This window comes from Chiloscyllium punctatum, chromosome 1 (genome assembly GCF_047496795.1).
Source record: "Chiloscyllium punctatum isolate Juve2018m chromosome 1, sChiPun1.3, whole genome shotgun sequence".
Taxonomy (NCBI): domain Eukaryota; kingdom Metazoa; phylum Chordata; class Chondrichthyes; order Orectolobiformes; family Hemiscylliidae; genus Chiloscyllium; species Chiloscyllium punctatum.
In genome coordinates this window covers 171705121-171721492 of record NC_092739.1, presented here as the reverse complement: position 1 = coordinate 171721492, position 16372 = coordinate 171705121, and the positions used below count along the sequence as shown (strand labels likewise).

At 55.2% G+C, this 16372-nt stretch overlaps 1 protein-coding gene across 1 annotated transcript in view; it reads left to right on the top strand.

The window, feature by feature from the left end:
* Positions 1 to 7184, top strand: part of LOC140481859 (dynactin subunit 1-like) — a 148036-nt gene extending 140852 nt beyond the window's left edge. The window contains 3 exon segments of the mRNA XM_072578436.1: positions 916 to 1076; positions 1663 to 1831; positions 6993 to 7184. Coding sequence (XP_072434537.1) covers positions 916 to 1076; positions 1663 to 1831; positions 6993 to 7169 — 507 coding nt within the window. The 3' untranslated portion in view covers positions 7170 to 7184.
* The last annotated feature ends 9188 nt before the right edge of the window (positions 7185 to 16372 follow it).

Here is a 16372-nt window from a genome sequence, read left to right as displayed (position 1 = left end):
ACGGTCAGTGTCTGGTGATTACCGCACTGTGTGAGGGTCAGTGTGTGGGATTACCGCACTGTGTGAGGGTCAGTGTGTGGGGATTACCGCACTGTGGGAGGGTCAGTGTGTGGGGATTACCGCACTGTGGGAGGGTCAGTGTGTGGGGATTACCGCACTGTGTGAGGGTCAGTGTGTGGGGATTACCGCACTGTGTGAGGGTCAGTGTGTGGGGATTACCGCACTGTGGGAGGGTCAGTGTGTGGGGATTACCGCACTGTGGGAGGGTCAGTGTGTGGGGATTACCGCACTGTGTGAGGGTCAGTGTGTGGGGATTACCGCACTGTGTGAGGGTCAGTGTGTGGGGATTACCGCACTGTGTGAGGGTCAGTGTGTGGGGATTACCGCACTGTGTGAGGGTCAGTGTGTGGGGATTACCGCACTGTGTGAGGGTCAGTGTGTGGGCGTACCGCACTGTGTGAGGTTCAGTGTGTGGGGATTACCGCACTGTGTGAGGGTCAGTGTGTGGGTGTGCCGCACTGTGTGAGGGTCAGTGTGTGGGGATTACCGCACTGTGTGAGGGTCAGTGTGTGGGGATTACCGCACTGTGTGAGGGTCAGTGTGTGGGGATTACCGCACTGTGTGAGGGTCAGTGTGTGGGTGTACCGCACTGTGTGAGGGTCAGTGTGTGGGTGTACCGCACTGTGTGAGGGTCAGTGTGTGGGGATTACCGCACTGTGTGAGGGTCAGTTTGTGGGTGTACCGCACTGTGTGAGGGTCAGTCGTGAAGGATACAGCGTGGGTCAGACATGGCCTGGTGCTTGACGATGGTGGGTCTGTTGGAATGGTTTGAAGTGAGCAGGGCTGGATGGTTTGTGACTCGAGCTGTGGTTGATATCTGAGAGAGTTGTTGATTATTTCCTTGTTCCTTTCCAGGCGGAGCTGATTAGCAAACATGCTCAAGACAAGTTTGAGCTGAATGAGGATTACAGTGAGCGTCAGGGCCTGAGGGGGACACTGGGTGAACAGATGAGCTTTGGTGCTGGCCTGGTTTATTCACTGACTCTGCTACAGGCCACGCTGCACAAATATGAACAGTAAGCCTGATTAATGCCAGAGAACTGGCTTTTGGGACAGTACGTCACTCAGCTTCATACACTGACTTGACATAATGTGGCCACAACCTAACATTGACCAGTAACTGAACAGAACTCACCACATAAGCACAGTGACCACAAGAGCAGGTCAGAGTCTGGGAATACTGCAGCGAGTAATTCACCTCCTGACTCCCCAAAGTCTATCCACCATCTCCAAGGAAGACATCAGGAGGGTGAGGGAATACTCCCACTTGCAGTTCCAACAACTCCATCCAAGACAAAGCAGCCTGCGCTTGATTGGTACCACGTTCACAAACATCCCCTCCCTCCCCCACCGATGCTCAATAGCCACAGTGTGTGCTAGCTGCAAGATGCACTGCAGAAATTCAACCAAGCTACCCAGACAGCACCTTCCAAACCCATCTAGAAGGACAATTGCAGCAGATGTATGGGAACACCACCACCCCCCCCCCCCCCCCCCATTCTGTCCCAGTTGACCATGACCTTTCCTGAATGTAAGGGATGGAATTTTGGACAAATGCTAGTTTGTGTGTGTGATCTTTGTTAACTGGTATTTGTTTCCCAGAGCTCTAGATCAATGCAGTGTGGATGTCTATAAGAAGATTGGAGGTCTTTACCCTGAGATGAGCGTACATGAGAGATCTCTGGATTTCCTCATTGAACTCCTTCACAAAGATCAATTGGACGAGACTGTTAATGTGGAGCCTCTCACCAAAGCCATTAAATACTATCAGGTACCATTGGCCCAAAGTCACAGTCAGTAACTGATCGAGATCACTGAGCATTTCCTGTTCCTCAGCCTGGCTTCTTTTCATGGAATTTTAATTCAGCCAGATGCTGTAGTTGGATTTGAGGTCACATCTCCCACAGCATTCTCTGAACCATCAGGTTTGTTTGTCAGGGGCAATGCTCGTATGCCACTGGCTCCACCATTTGAACCCTAGTTGCTGTCAGTACAGAGTTATTAATGACCAACTATCACAGTGTTACTATCAGTGGTCTCTGGCAGTTAGTTACCAAGGGTTATGGTCAGGTCACTGTCAATGTATTATCCTTCATCACTATTGGTGAATTAGGATTAGGTTACTGTCAGTGGATGACTGAGTTTATGGTGAGTGGGTTCTCTCTGATATGATGATTGATGCGTTCTCCCTGGTGAGTATCAGAAAGTTCTCTATGGTTATCATCAGTGAGGTATTGCTGAGAAAAGAAACATTTTATCCAAGCTCATTGTGTTGTACAAAGAGGGACAATTCGCAAGAAATACCAATTCAAGGGGAAAACCACCATGCGATGAGAGGGCAATGCTGATTGGTTGGTAACCATCAGTAACTTGCTTGTTGCAGACAGACAAAGGGACATACTGTTCCATCCAATGCACCAATCCTTCGGATATGGCCCAGATTAGCATCACTGGATATAGAGAAGCTGCAGTAGTGGACTCTCCCTCTTTATGGGTATTTAAGCGGGCATTGGATAGGTATATGCAGGATAGTGGCTTAGTGTAGGTTAGGTGGGCTTTGATCGGCACAACATCGAGGGCCGAAGGGCCTGTACTGCGCTGTATTCTTCTATGTTCTATGTTCACTCACTCCCCACTGCGGATGGCTCGTGTGGTTCCCTCTGTGGCACATACGCCTGATCCCAGAGCCTTCGCTCCTTTGGCACATGTTTCCAGGAGGTGAAAGTGGTCCTTGGATTTGGGCATTCCTTTCTCCAGCTCCTTCTCCTTTCTCCCTCTTGCTGACGGGTGTTCGAAAAGAATTGTCACCCTCCAGACGGACATTGTTCCAAGTCAGTTGGAGGGTCTCCCATACGTGAGGATGTGTGCTTCATTGCTAAAGGAGCTTTCGAACACTTTGTCCTCCTCATTCGAGTGCCTTCTTGAGCTGGGCAAAGAAGATTTCTTTTGGAAGGCAGGTGTCCTAAGCGTGTGGCCAGCCCAGCACCCTGGCCTTTGGAGGATCATGGCGTCAGCATTGCTGTTAATGGCTGTTTCCAGGACGTTGGTGTTAGTATACCTGTCCCTCCCGGCTGGTGTGAACTGTGTTGGTGTTGTACGCCTGTCCCTCCCGGCTGGTGTGGACTGTGTTGGTGTTGGTACGCCTGTCCCTCCCGGCTGGTGTGGACTGTGTTGGTGTTGGTACGCCTGTCCCTCCCGGCTGGTGTGGACTGTGTTGGTGTTGGTACGCCTGTCCCTCCCGGCTGGTGTGGACTGTGTTGGTGTTGGTACGCCTGTCCCTCCCGGCTGGTGTGGACTGTGTTGGTGTTGGTACGCCTGTCCCTCCCGGCTGGTGTGGACTGTGTTGGTGTTGGTACGCCTGTCCCTCCCGGCTGGTGTGGACTGTGTTGGTGTTGGTACGCCTGTCCCTCCCGGCTGGTGTGGACTGTGTTGGTGTTGGTACGCCTGTCCCTCCCGGCTGGTGTGGACTGTGTTGGTGTTGGTACGCCTGTCCCTCCCGGCTGGTGTGGACTGTGTTGGTGTTGGTACGCCTGTCCCTCCCGGCTGGTGTGGACTGTGTTGGTGTTGGTACGCCTGTCCCTCCCGGCTGGTGTGGACTGTGTTGGTGTTGGTACGCCTGTCCCTCCCGGCTGGTGTGGACTGTGTTGGTGTTGGTACGCCTGTCCCTCCCGGCTGGTGTGGACTGTGTTGGTGTTGGTACGCCTGTCCCTCCCGGCTGGTGTGGACTGTGTTGGTGTTGGTACGCCTGTCCCTCCCGGCTGGTGTGAACTGTGTTGATGGTACTTCTTGAGGGCTTTGAGATTGCTGCAGATCTCTCTGACACTTTGGAAAAGGCCCTTTGGCCCATTGCAGCCATGCTCGTCAGCAATAACCATCTAACTATTCTCATCCTGTTGTCCAGCTCTTGGCCCGTAGCCTGTATGCCTTCGCATCACAAATGCCCATCTAAATCGTTCTTCAATGTGACCCTGTCCCTCCTTCCCAGACAGTGATTCCAGATTCCCACCACCTTCTGGGTGAAAAACATCACATCTCCCCTGAACCTCCAGTCCCTTCCCTTCAATCCAGGCCCCTCTGCTCCCTGACCCCCCCCCCCCCCATCAAGGGGAACAAGTTCCTTCCTGTCTCTGCCCCCTCCCCATTTTATCCATCTCAGTCATGTCCCCCCCCCACCCCCCCTCAATCTGCTGTGCTCAAAGGAGCACAACCACAGGCTGTCAATCTCTTGGTCTCTCCATCCCTGAAACTCTCCAGGCCAGGAAACATCCTGGTCAATCTCCTCTGCTCCTTCGCCCCTTAGAATGTGGATTCCAGACCTACACTCAGTACTCTCACCGTGGCCTAGCCAATGGTTTTTTTTTTAACTTATTCATATGTGGGACTTGGGCGTTGCTGGCTGGCCAGTATTGATAGCCCATCCCTAATTGCCCCTTGAGAATGTGGGGGTGAGCTGCCTTGTTGAATCGCTGCAGTCCACTTGCTGTGGGTTGACCCACAATGCTGGTAGGGAGGGAATTCCAGGGTTTTGACCCAGTACCAGTGAAGGAATGGGATATATTTCCAAGTCAGGATGGTGAGGGGCTTGGAGGGGTTTAGGAACGTTTAAGCGACTCTTGGATAGACATATGGATGATGGTACAATAAAGGGTATGGAGGTTAGTCTGATCTTAGAGTAGGATAAAAGGTCGGCACAACATCGAGGGCCGAAGGGCCTGTACTGTGCTGTACTGTTCTATGTTCTGTTATTTTCAGGTCTAGTTCTGGGTGCAGGGTGTAATCCAGCAGTGGGTGCCCGAGGTGTATTGTGCTCAGACTGATTCTTGAGGGTTGGTTTAAAAAAAAGAGGCTAGTTTCTGCTGTTTTGCCATCTTTCTCCTTCCATGAGGAAGCTGTTCAGAGTTTCTGCCACAAACTGCTATCCTGCTGCATTCTGCATGTTAGTCATTGTCTTCTCGGAGCTGCAACTGCTTCCCAACTCCCCTCAGGATAGAAGGCAGAAAGGAAGTGGAAAGTTCTTGTGGTGCTACATCCTGGACTTCATTGTCTTCATCTCCAGCTTCAGTTTCCCCCGTAACAAGAAGTTGTTGTAAATCAGCTGTAGAGAGGTCTTCACAATGGGACTGCAGCATCTCCTCAACATCCTCAGTCTCCACGCCTTCAAATCCAACTTGTTCGTTGATTGCTGAGATCACCTCTGTTGGTTCAACTCCTTAAAACTCATGAAGAAAATCTGGGAGAAGGTTCCACCAAACTGCCTGCAACCAGTTCTTACTGACATCACCACAGACCTCCCCAATGATGTCAGTCACATTCTTCCAAACTGAACAATGTCCTGATTCTCCCCCTCAGTAGCTGCAAGGGGGAGCTTCCTGAATGTGTGCTTTAAATAATAAACTTTAAAAGCTGCTGTTGCACCCTGGTCCTTGGTTTGAATGACAGGGGTTGTGTCCAGAGATAGAAATAGCACTTTGATCTTTTCAGAAAGCTCACTGGAGGGTGACTTAGGTGCATTATCTGTAACGATGAGAATCTTGAGATCCACATTTTTCCTCCTGGAATAATTTCGACAGACATCCTCAAAAACATCAACAATAAGGTCAGAAAAACCTTGCCCCGTTATCCACCCTCGTCTGCTTGACCTGAAGTGAGCACCTCGAGTGGACTCAGCACTAGGTAACGCCTAGTGCCAGGGGTGGAATTGTGTAACAGCCAACAGGAGTTCGCGTTTTTAAAAAAAGCATTCACCAATCACATTCCAGCCAAATCGTGTTGACGATACACACATTATAGAAGAATATCCTGTATCTGGATTTTTACTCCAGTGACACTATCGTTTCAACCCTAACTCCCTTCAGTCAGATTCCATGGATTTTTCTTGATTACTGAACTGGGTCTGAATGCCACTTGGTGACTTGGGTTACAATCAGAGTTATGCAAAGGCAAAATGTTACAGTTGGTAGGAATGCAAATTAAAAACAGAAAATACTCAACAGTTCAGGCAGCATTCACAAAGGGGAAGGTGGGGGGTGGGGGGGAGAGAGACGGAGTTACTGTTTTAGCTCATTAAACTTTCAGCAATCTGACCTGTCCATGGTTACGGTCATAGAGATGTACAGCACAGAAACAGACCCTTCACTCCAACTCATCCCAACCCATCTGCCAGCACTTGCCCCATATCCCTCCAAACCCTTCCTATAAATATACCAATCCAGATGCCTTTTAAATGCTGGAATTGTACCAGTGTCCACCACTTCCTCTGGCAGTTCATTCCATACACGCACCACCCTCTGTGTGAAAAAATTACCCCTTAGTTCCCTTTTCTATCTTTCCCCTCTCACCCTAAATCTATGCCCTCTAGTTGTGGACCCCCGGACCCGGAGAAAAGACCTTGCCAATTTACCCTATCCACGCCCTGAAGATGCTTTTGGTCTCTGTCAGTGAGCTATCTCTCTCTCTCTCTCAGCTGAGTAACCAGCAATAATCCACTCATTATAACCAGGAAGATACAGTGTGAGATGGTTATATTCAGGCAATCTGGAGAGGCAGGAGTTTTTTAAACATTCCATCACGGGATCAGGGTGTCACTGGCGAGGCCGACAATGAGCACCTGTCCTTGGGGGGGGGGGGGGGGAGTTAGACATCAGGGACATTGCTGGGTCTGGTGTCACATATAGGCCAGGCACGGTCAGGATAGCAGTTCCCTTGCCTGAAGGACATTAATGGGCAGTGGTGCATGTGTGTGCTTAGGAAGGAACTGGGTTGGACACTGAGTCTGGAGGCTGTGAGGGGGCTTTTTGAAACTAAGCTCAGGATTTTCATTTGGAATGAGATTCAAGCTGATGTTAATAATGCACTGAACTGCCCATGATTCCCAGCCTTTGAATGAGTTTGGATCAGACTCGCTGTGACTTTGTGTTCTGCTGTCTCCTCAGCATCTCTACAGCATCCACCTGTTGGAGCACAGTGAGGATTGTACAGTACAGCTGGCTGACCACATCAAGGTAAGGGTATCACTCAGTAACAATACCTCACTCAACATCAGCAACTTTACAGTGCTCGACCATGGGATACGTTTGACTGGAGTTACATGGGGAATGGGACTGGGTTAGCTTGCTCCTGTTCAGTTCAGTACCTGGGTCACTGTCACCTTTGCCTCCAGCTTCCTGTCTGTGGTTCACATCAATTGGCAGAACACGGCATAAAATACAGAGCTCTCAATTAGTTTTACAGGAGTAGAGACACCTGGCTATGTCTGTGTGTGTCTGTGTGTCGGTGGGGGGGAGGAGTGTGTGTGAGAATGTATCCCTGTGTGTGTGGGGGGGTGCAGTGTGTGTGAGAATGTATCCGTCTGTGTGTGGGGGGGAGGAGTGTGTGTGAGAATGTATCCGTCTGTGTGTGGGGGGGTGGGTGAGCAGTGTGTGTGAGAATGTATCACTGTGTGTGTGTGTGTGGGGGGGGGTGGGGAGCAGTGTGTGTGAGAATGTATCCCTGTGTGTGGGGGGGTGGGTGAGCAGTGTGTGTGAGAATGTATCACTGCGTCTGTGAGTGTGGGGGGGGGTGGGGAGCAGTGTGTGTGAGAATGTATCACTGTGTGTGTGGGGGGGGGGGGAGCAGTGTGTGTGAGAATGTATCCCTGTGTGTGGGGGGGTGAGCAGTGTGTGTGAGAATGTATCCGTCTGTGTGTGGGGGGGAGGAGTGTGTGTGAGAATGTATCCGTCTGTGTGTGGGGGGGTGGGTGAGCAGTGTGTGTGAGAATGTATCACTGTGTGTGTGTGTGTGGGGGGGGGTGGGGAGCAGTGTGTGTGAGAATGTATCCCTGTGTGTGGGGGGGTGGGTGAGCAGTGTGTGTGAGAATGTATCACTGCGTCTGTGAGTGTGGGGGGGGGTGGGGAGCAGTGTGTGTGAGAATGTATCACTGTGTGTGTGGGGGGGGGTGAGCAGTGTGTGTTAGAATGTATCACTGTGTGTGTGGGGGGGGGGGGTGGGGAGCAGTGTGTGTGAGAATGTATCACTGCGTCTGTGTGTGTGGGGGGGGTTGGGGAGCAGTGTGTGTGAGAATGTATCACTGTGTGTGTGTGGGGGGGTGGGGAGCAGTGTGTGTGAGAATGTATCCCTGTGTGTGGGGGGGTGGGTGAGCAGTGTGTGTGTGAGAATGTATCCCTGTGTGTGTGGGGGGGGGGGGTGAGCAGTGTGTGTGAGAATGTATCCCTGTGTGTGTGTGGGGGGGGGGGGGGTGAGCAGTGTGTGTGAGAATGTATCCCTGTGTGTGGGGGGGGGGGGTGAGCAGTGTGTGTGAGAATGTATCCTGTGTGTGGGGGGGGGGTGGGGGGGAGCAGTGTGTGTGAGAATGTATCCCTGTGTGTGGCGGGGGGGGGGAGCAGTGTGTGTGAGAATGTATCACTGTGTGTGTGTGGGGGGGTGGGGAGCAGTGTGTGTGAGAATGTATCCCTGTGTGTGGGGGGGGGGGAGCAGTGTGTGTGAGAATGTATCACTGTGTGTGGGGGGGGGGGGAGCAGTGTGTGTGAGAATGTATCCCTGTGTGTGTGGGGGGGGGTGAGCAGTGTGTGTGAGAATGTATCACTGTGTGTGGGGGGGGGGGGAGCAGTGTGTGTGAGAATGTATCACTGTGTGTGTGTGGGGGGGTGGGGAGCAGTGTGTGTGAGAATGTATCCCTGTGTGTGGGGGGGTGGGTGAGCAGTGTGTGTGAGAATGTATCACTGTGTGTGGGGGGGTGGGTGAGCAGTGTGTGTGAGAATGTATCCCTGTGTGTGGGGGGGGGGTGGGGGGGAGCAGTGTGTGTGAGAATGTATCCCTGTGTGTGTGTGTGTGGGGGGGGTGAGCAGTGTGTGTGAGAATGTATCCCTGTGTGTGTGTGGGGGGGGGGGGGGAGCAGTGTGTGTGAGAATGTATCCCTGTGTGTGGGGGGGGGGTGGGGGGGAGCAGTGTGTGTGAGAATGTATCCCTGTGTGTGTGTGTGTGTGTGGGGGGGAGCAGTGTGTGTGAGAATGTATCCCTGTGTGTGTGGGGGGGTGGGGGGAGCAGTGTGTGTGAGAATGTATCCCTGTGTGTGTGGGGGGGGGTGGGGGGGAGCAATGTGTGTGAGAATGTATCCCTGTGTGTGTGGGTGGGGGGGAGCAGTGTGTGTGAGAATGTATCCCTGTGTGTGGGGGGGGGGTGGGGAGCAGTGTGTGTGAGAATGTATCCCTGTGTGTGGGGGGGGGGGTGAGCAGTGTGTGTGAGAATGTATCCCTGTGTGTGGGGGGGGGTGGGGGGGAGCAGTGTGTGTGAGAATGTATCACTGTGTGTGTGTGGGGTGGGGGTGAGCAGTGTGTGTGAGAATGTATCCCTGTGTGTGTGTGGGGGGGGGGGGAGCAGTGTGTGTGAGAATGAATCCCTGTGTGTGTGTGTGTGGGGGGGGAGCAGTGTGTGTGAGAATGTATCCCTGTGTGTGTGTGTGTGGGGGGGTGAGCAGTGTGTGTGAGAATGTATCCCTGTGTGTGTGGGGGGGTGAGCAGTGTGTGTGAGAATGTATCCCTGTGTGTGTGGGGGGGTGAGCAGTGTGTGTGAGAATGTATCCCTGTGTGTGTGGGGGGGGGGGGGTGAGCAGTGTGTGTGAGAATGTATCCCTGTGTGTGTGGGGGGGGGGGGTGAGCAGTGTGTGTGAGAATGTATCCCTGTGTGTGTGTGGGGGGGGGGTGAGCAGTGTGTGTGAGAATGTATCCCTGTGTGTGTGTGGGGGGGGGGGGGAGCAGTGTGTGTGAGAATGAATCCCTGTGTGTGTGTGTGTGGGGGGGTGAGCAGTGTGTGTGAGAATGTATCCCTGTGTGTGTGGGGGGGTGAGCAGTGTGTGTGAGAATGTATCCCTGTGTGTGTGGGGGGGGGGGGGGTGAGCAGTGTGTGTGAGAATGTATCCCTGTGTGTGTGGGGGGGTGGGGGGGAGCAGTGTGTGTGAGAATGTATCCCTGTGTGTGTGGGGGGGGGGAGCAGTGTGTGTGAGAATGTATCCCTGTGTGTGTGGGGGGGTGGGTGAGCAGTGTGTGTGAGAATGTATCCCTGTGTGTGTGGGGGGGTGGGGGGGAGCAGTGTGTGTGAGAATGTATCCCTGTGTGTGTGTGTGTGGGGGGGGGTGAGCAGTGTGTGTGAGAATGTATCCCTGTGTGTGTGGGGGGGTGGTGAGCAGTGTGTGTGAGAATGTATCCCTGTGTGTGGGGGGGGGGGGGGGGTGAGCAGTGTGTGTGAGAATGTATCCCTGTGTGTGTGGGGGGGGGGGGTGAGCAGTGTGTGTGAGAATGTATCCCTGTGTGTGTGGGGGGAGGTGAGCAGTGTGTGTGAGAATGTATCCCTGTGTGTGTGAGAATGTATCCCTGTGTGTGTGTGTGTGGGGGGGGTGAGCAGTGTGTGTGAGAATGTATCCCTGTGTGTGTGTGTGTGGGGGGGGTGAGCAGTGTGTGTGAGAATGTATCCCTGTGTGTGTGGGGGGGGGGGTGAGCAGTGTGTGTGAGAATGTATCCCTGTGTGTGTGTGGGGGTGATGGTGAGCAGTGTGTGTGAGAATGTATCCCTGTGTGTGTGTGGGGTGGGGGTGAGCAGTGTGTGTGAGAATGTATCCCTGTGTGTGTGAGAATGTATCCCTGTGTGTGTGTGTGTGGGGGGGGTGAGCAGTGTGTGTGAGAATGTATCCCTGTGTGTGTGTGGGGGGGGGGGTGAGCAGTGTGTGTGAGAATGTATCCCTGTGTGTGTGTGGGGGGGGGGGGGGTGAGCAGTGTGTGTGAGAATGTATCCCTGTGTGTGTGTGGGGGTGATGGTGAGCAGTGTGTGTGAGAATGTATCCCTGTGTGTGTGTGGGGGTGATGGTGAGCAGTGTGTGTGAGAATGTATCCCTGTGTGTGTGTGGGGTGGGGGTGAGCAGTGTGTGTGAGAATGTATCCCTGTGTGTGTGTGGGGGGGGGGTGAGCAGTGTGTGTGAGAATGTATCCCTGTGTGTGTGGGGGGGGGGGAGCAGTGTGTGTGAGAATGTATCCCTGTGTGTGTGGGGGGTGGGGGTGAGCAGTGTGTGTGAGAATGTATCCCTGTGTGTGTGGGGGGGGGGGGGGGGTGAGCAGTGTGTGTGAGAATGTATTCCCTGTGTGTGTGGGGGGTGGGGGTGAGCAGTGTGTGTGAGAATGTATCCCTGTGTGTGGGGGGGGTGAGCAGTGTGTGTGAGAATGTATCCCTGTGTGTGTGGGGGGGGGGGAGCAGTGTGTGTGAGAATGTATCCCTGTGTGTGTGTGGGGGGGGGGGGGGAGCAGTGTGTGTGAGAATGTATCCCTGTGTGTGGGGGGGGTGAGCAGTGTGTGTGAGAATGTATCCCTGTGTGTGGGGGGGGGGGGTGAGCAGTGTGTGTGAGAATGTATCCCTGTGTGTGTGGGGGGGGGGGGGTGAGCAGTGTGTGTGAGAATGTATCCCTGTGTGTGGGGGGGGGGGGTGAGCAGTGTGTGTGAGAATGTATCCCTGTGTGTGTGTGTGGGGGGGGGAGCAGTGTGTGTGAGAATGTATCCCTGTGTGTGTGGGGGGGGTGAGCAGTGTGTGTGAGAATGTATCCCTGTGTGTGTGGGGGGGGGGGTGAGCAGTGTGTGTGAGAATGTATCCCTGTGTGTGTGTGTGGGGGGGGGAGCAGTGTGTGTGAGAATGTATCCCTGTGTGTGTGGGGGGGGTGAGCAGTGTGTGTGAGAATGTATCCCTGTGTGTGTGGGGGGGGGGTGAGCAGTGTGTGTGAGAATGTATCCCTGTGTGTGTGTGGGGTGGGGGTGAGCAGTGTGTGTGAGAATGTATCCCTGTGTGTGTGGGGGGGGGGGGAGCAGTGTGTGTGAGAATGTATCCCTGTGTGTGTGGGGGGGGGGGGGGTGAGCAGTGTGTGTGAGAATGTATCCCTGTGTGTGTGGGGGGGGGGGGGAGCAGTGTGTGTGAGAATGTATCCCTGTGTGTGGGGGGGGGGGTGAGCAGTGTGTGTGAGAATGTATCCCTGTGTGTGTGTGGGGGTGGGGGGAGCAGTGTGTGTGAGAATGTATCCCTGTGTGTGTGTGGGGGTGGGGGGAGCAGTGTGTGTGAGAATGTATCCCTGTGTGTGTGTGTGGGGGGGGGAGCAGTGTGTGTGAGAATGTATCCCTGTGTGTGTGGGGGGGGGTGAGCAGTGTGTGTGAGAATGTATCCCTGTGTGTGGGGGGGGGGGGGGTGAGCAGTGTGTGTGAGAATGTATCCCTGTGTGTGTGGGGGGGGGGGGGGTGAGCAGTGTGTGTGAGAATGTATCCCTGTGTGTGTGGGGGGGTGAGCAGTGTGTGTGAGAATGTATCCCTGTGTGTGGGGGGGGGGGAGCAGTGTGTGTGAGAATGTATCCCTGTGTGTGTGTGGGGGGGGGGGGTGAGCAGTGTGTGTGAGAATGTATCCCTGTGTGTGTGGGGGGGGGGGGTGAGCAGTGTGTGTGAGAATGTATCACTGTGTGTGTGTGGGGGGGGGTGAGCAGTGTGTGTGAGAATATATCCCTGTGTGTGTGGGGGGGGGGGGGAGCAGTGTGTGTGAGAATGTATCCCTGTGTGTGTGTGGGGGGGGGGGTGAGCAGTGTGTGTGAGAATGTATCCCTGTGTGTGTGAGGGGGGGGGGGGAGCAGTGTGTGTGAGAATGTATCCCTGTGTGTGTTTGGGGGGGGGGTGAGCAGTGTGTGTGAGAATGTATCCCTGTGTGTGTGTGGGGGGGGGGGGTGAGCAGTGTGTGTGAGAATGTATCCCTGTGTGTGTGGGGGGGGGGGGTGAGCAGTGTGTGTGAGAATGTATCCCTGTGTGTGTGTGGGGGGGGGGGGTGAGCAGTGTGTGTGAGAATGTATCCCTGTGTGTGTGGGGGGGGGGGTGAGCAGTGTGTGTGAGAATGTATCCCTGTGTGTGTGGGGGGGGGGGTGAGCAGTGTGTGTGAGAATGTATCCCTGTGTGTGTGGGGGGGGGGGGGGTGAGCAGTGTGTGTGAGAATGTATCCCTGTGTGTGGGGGGGGGGGTGAGCAGTGTGTGTGAGAATGTATCCCTGTGTGTGTGGGGGGGTGGGGGGGAGCAGTGTGTGTGAGAATGTATCACTCTGTGTGTGGGGGGGGTGAGCAGTGTGTGTGAGAATGTATCCCTGTGTGGGGGGGGGTGGGGGGGGGCAGTGTGTGTGAGAATGTATCCCTGTGTGTGTGGGGGGGTGAGCAGTGTGTGTGAGAATGTATCCCTGTGTGTGTGTGGGGGGGGGGAGCAGTGTGTGTGAGAATGTATCCCTGTGTGTGTGGGGGGGGGGGGTGAGCAGTGTGTGTGAGAATGTATCCCTGTGTGTGGGGGGGGGTGAGCAGTGTGTGTGAGAATGTATCCCTGTGTGTGTGTGGGGGGGGGGGGGTGAGCAGTGTGTGTGAGAATGTATCCCTGTGTGTGTGTGGGGGGGGGGGGGTGAGCAGTGTGTGTGAGAATGTATCCCTGTGTGTGTGGGGGGGGGGGGGGTGAGCAGTGTGTGTGAGAATGTATCCCTGTGTGTGTGGGGGGGGGGGGGGTGAGCAGTGTGTGTGAGAATGTATCCCTGTGTGTGTGTGGGGGGGGGGGGGTGAGCAGTGTGTGTGAGAATGTATCCCTGTGTGTGTGTGGGGGGGGGGGGGGTGAGCAGTGTGTGTGAGAATGTATCCCTGTGTGTGTGGGGGGGGGGGGGGGTGAGCAGTGTGTGTGAGAATGTATCCCTGTGTGTGTGGGGGGGGGGGAGCAGTGTGTGTGAGAATGTATCCCTGTGTGTGTGGGGGGGGGGAGCAGTGTGTGTGAGAATGTATCCCTGTGTGTGGGGGGGGGGGGGGTGAGCAGTGTGTGTGAGAATGTATCCCTGTGTGTGTGGGGGGGGGGAGCAGTGTGTGTGAGAATGTATCCCTGTGTGTGTGGGGGGGGGGGGGGTGAGCAGTGTGTGTGAGAATGTATCCCTGTGTGTGGGGGGGTGAGCAGTGGGTGTGTGTGAGAATGTATCCCTGTGTGTGTGTGGGGGGGGGGGGTGAGCAGTGTGTGTGAGAATGTATCCCTGTGTGTGTGTGGGGGGGGGTGAGCAGTGTGTGTGAGAATGTATCCCTGTGTGTGTGGGGGGGGGGGGGGGGTGAGCAGTGTGTGTGAGAATGTATCCCTGTGTGTGTGGGGGGGGGGGAGCAGTGTGTGTGAGAATGTATCCCTGTGTGTGTGGGGGGGGGGGGGGTGAGCAGTGTGTGTGAGAATGTATCCCTGTGTGTGGGGGGGGGGAGCAGTGTGTGTGAGAATGTATCCCTGTGTGTGTGTGGGGGGGGGGGGGGTGAGCAGTGTGTGTGAGAATGTATCCCTGTGTGTGTGGGGGGGGGGGGGTGAGCAGTGTGTGTGAGAATGTATCCCTGTGTGTGTGGGGGGGGGGGGGGGGTGAGCAGTGTGTGTGAGAATGTATCCCTGTGTGTGTGGGGGGGGGGGGGTGAGCAGTGTGTGTGAGAATGTATCCCTGTGTGTGTGGGGGGGGGGGGGTGAGCAGTGTGTGTGAGAATGTATCCCTGTGTGTGGGGGGGGGGAGCAGTGTGTGTGAGAATGTATCCCTGTGTGTGTGTGTGGGGGGGTGAGCAGTGTGTGTGAGAATGTATCCCTGTGTGTGGGGGGGGGGGTGAGCAGTGTGTGTGAGAATGTATCCCTGTGTGTGGGGGGGGGGGGGGTGAGCAGTGTGTGTGAGAATGTATCCCTGTGTGTGTGGGGGGGGGTGAGCAGTGTGTGTGAGAATGTATCCCTGTGTGTGTGGGGGGGGGTGAGCAGTGTGTGTGAGAATGTATCACTGTGTGTGTGGGGGGGGGGGTGAGCAGTGTGTGTGAGAATGTATCCCTGTGTGTGTGTGGGGGGGAGAGCAGTGTGTGTGAGAATGTATCCCTGTGTGTGTGGGGGGGGGGGGGAGCAGTGTGTGTGAGAATGTATCCCTGTGTGTGTGGGGGGGGGGGGGTGAGCAGTGTGTGTGAGAATGTATCCCTGTGTGTGTGGGGGGGGGGGGAGCAGTGTGTGTGAGAATGTATCCCTGTGTGTGGGGGGGGGGGTGAGCAGTGTGTGTGAGAATGTATCCCTGTGTGTGTGTGGGGGTGGGGGGAGCAGTGTGTGTGAGAATGTATCCCTGTGTGTGTGTGGGGGGGGGGGAGCAGTGTGTGTGAGAATGTATCCCTGTGTGTGTGTGGGGGGGGGGGAGCAGTGTGTGTGAGAATGTATCCCTGTGTGTGGGGGGGGGGGGGGAGCAGTGTGTGTGAGAATGTATCCCTGTGTGTGTTTGGGGGGGGGGGTGAGCAGTGTGTGTGAGAATGTATCCCTGTGTGTGTGTGGGGGGGGGGGGTGAGCAGTGTGTGTGAGAATGTATCCCTGTGTGTGTGGGGGGGGGGGGGTGAGCAGTGTGTGTGAGAATGTATCCCTGTGTGTGTGGGGGGGGGGGGTGAGCAGTGTGTGTGAGAATGTATCCCTGTGTGTGTGGGGGGGGGGGTGAGCAGTGTGTGTGAGAATGTATCCCTGTGTGTGTGTGGGGGGGTGGGGGTGAGCAGTGTGTGTGAGAATGTATCCCTGTGTGTGTGGGGGGGGGGGGGTGAGCAGTGTGTGTGAGAATGTATCCCTGTGTGTGGGGGGGGTGAGCAGTGTGTGTGAGAATGTATCCCTGTGTGTGTGGGGGGGTGGGGGGGAGCAGTGTGTGTGAGAATGTATCCTCTGTGTGTGGGGGGGGGTGAGCAGTGTGTGTGAGAATGTATCCCTGTGTGTGTGGGGGGGGGGGTGAGCAGTGTGTGTGAGAATGTATCCCTGTGTGTGTGGGGGGGGGGGAGCAGTGTGTGTGAGAATGTATCCCTGTGTGTGTGGGGGGGGGGGGGTGAGCAGTGTGTGTGAGAATGTATCCCTGTGTGTGGGGGGGGGTGAGCAGTGTGTGTGAGAATGTATCCCTGTGTGTGTGTGGGGGGGGGGGGGTGAGCAGTGTGTGTGAGAATGTATCCCTGTGTGTGGGGGGGGGTGAGCAGTGTGTGTGAGAATGTATCCCTGTGTGTGTGGGGGGGGGGGGGGTGAGCAGTGTGTGTGAGAATGTATCCCTGTGTGTGTGGGGGGGGGGGGGGGTGAGCAGTGTGTGTGAGAATGTATCCCTGTGTGTGTGGGGGGGGGGGGGGGAGCAGTGTGTGTGAGAATGTATCCCTGTGTGTGGGGGGGGGGGGGGGGTGAGCAGTGTGTGTGAGAATGTATCCCTGTGTGTGTGGGGGGGGGGGGAGCAGTGTGTGTGAGAATGTATCCCTGTGTGTGGGGGGGGGGGGGGTGAGCAGTGTGTGT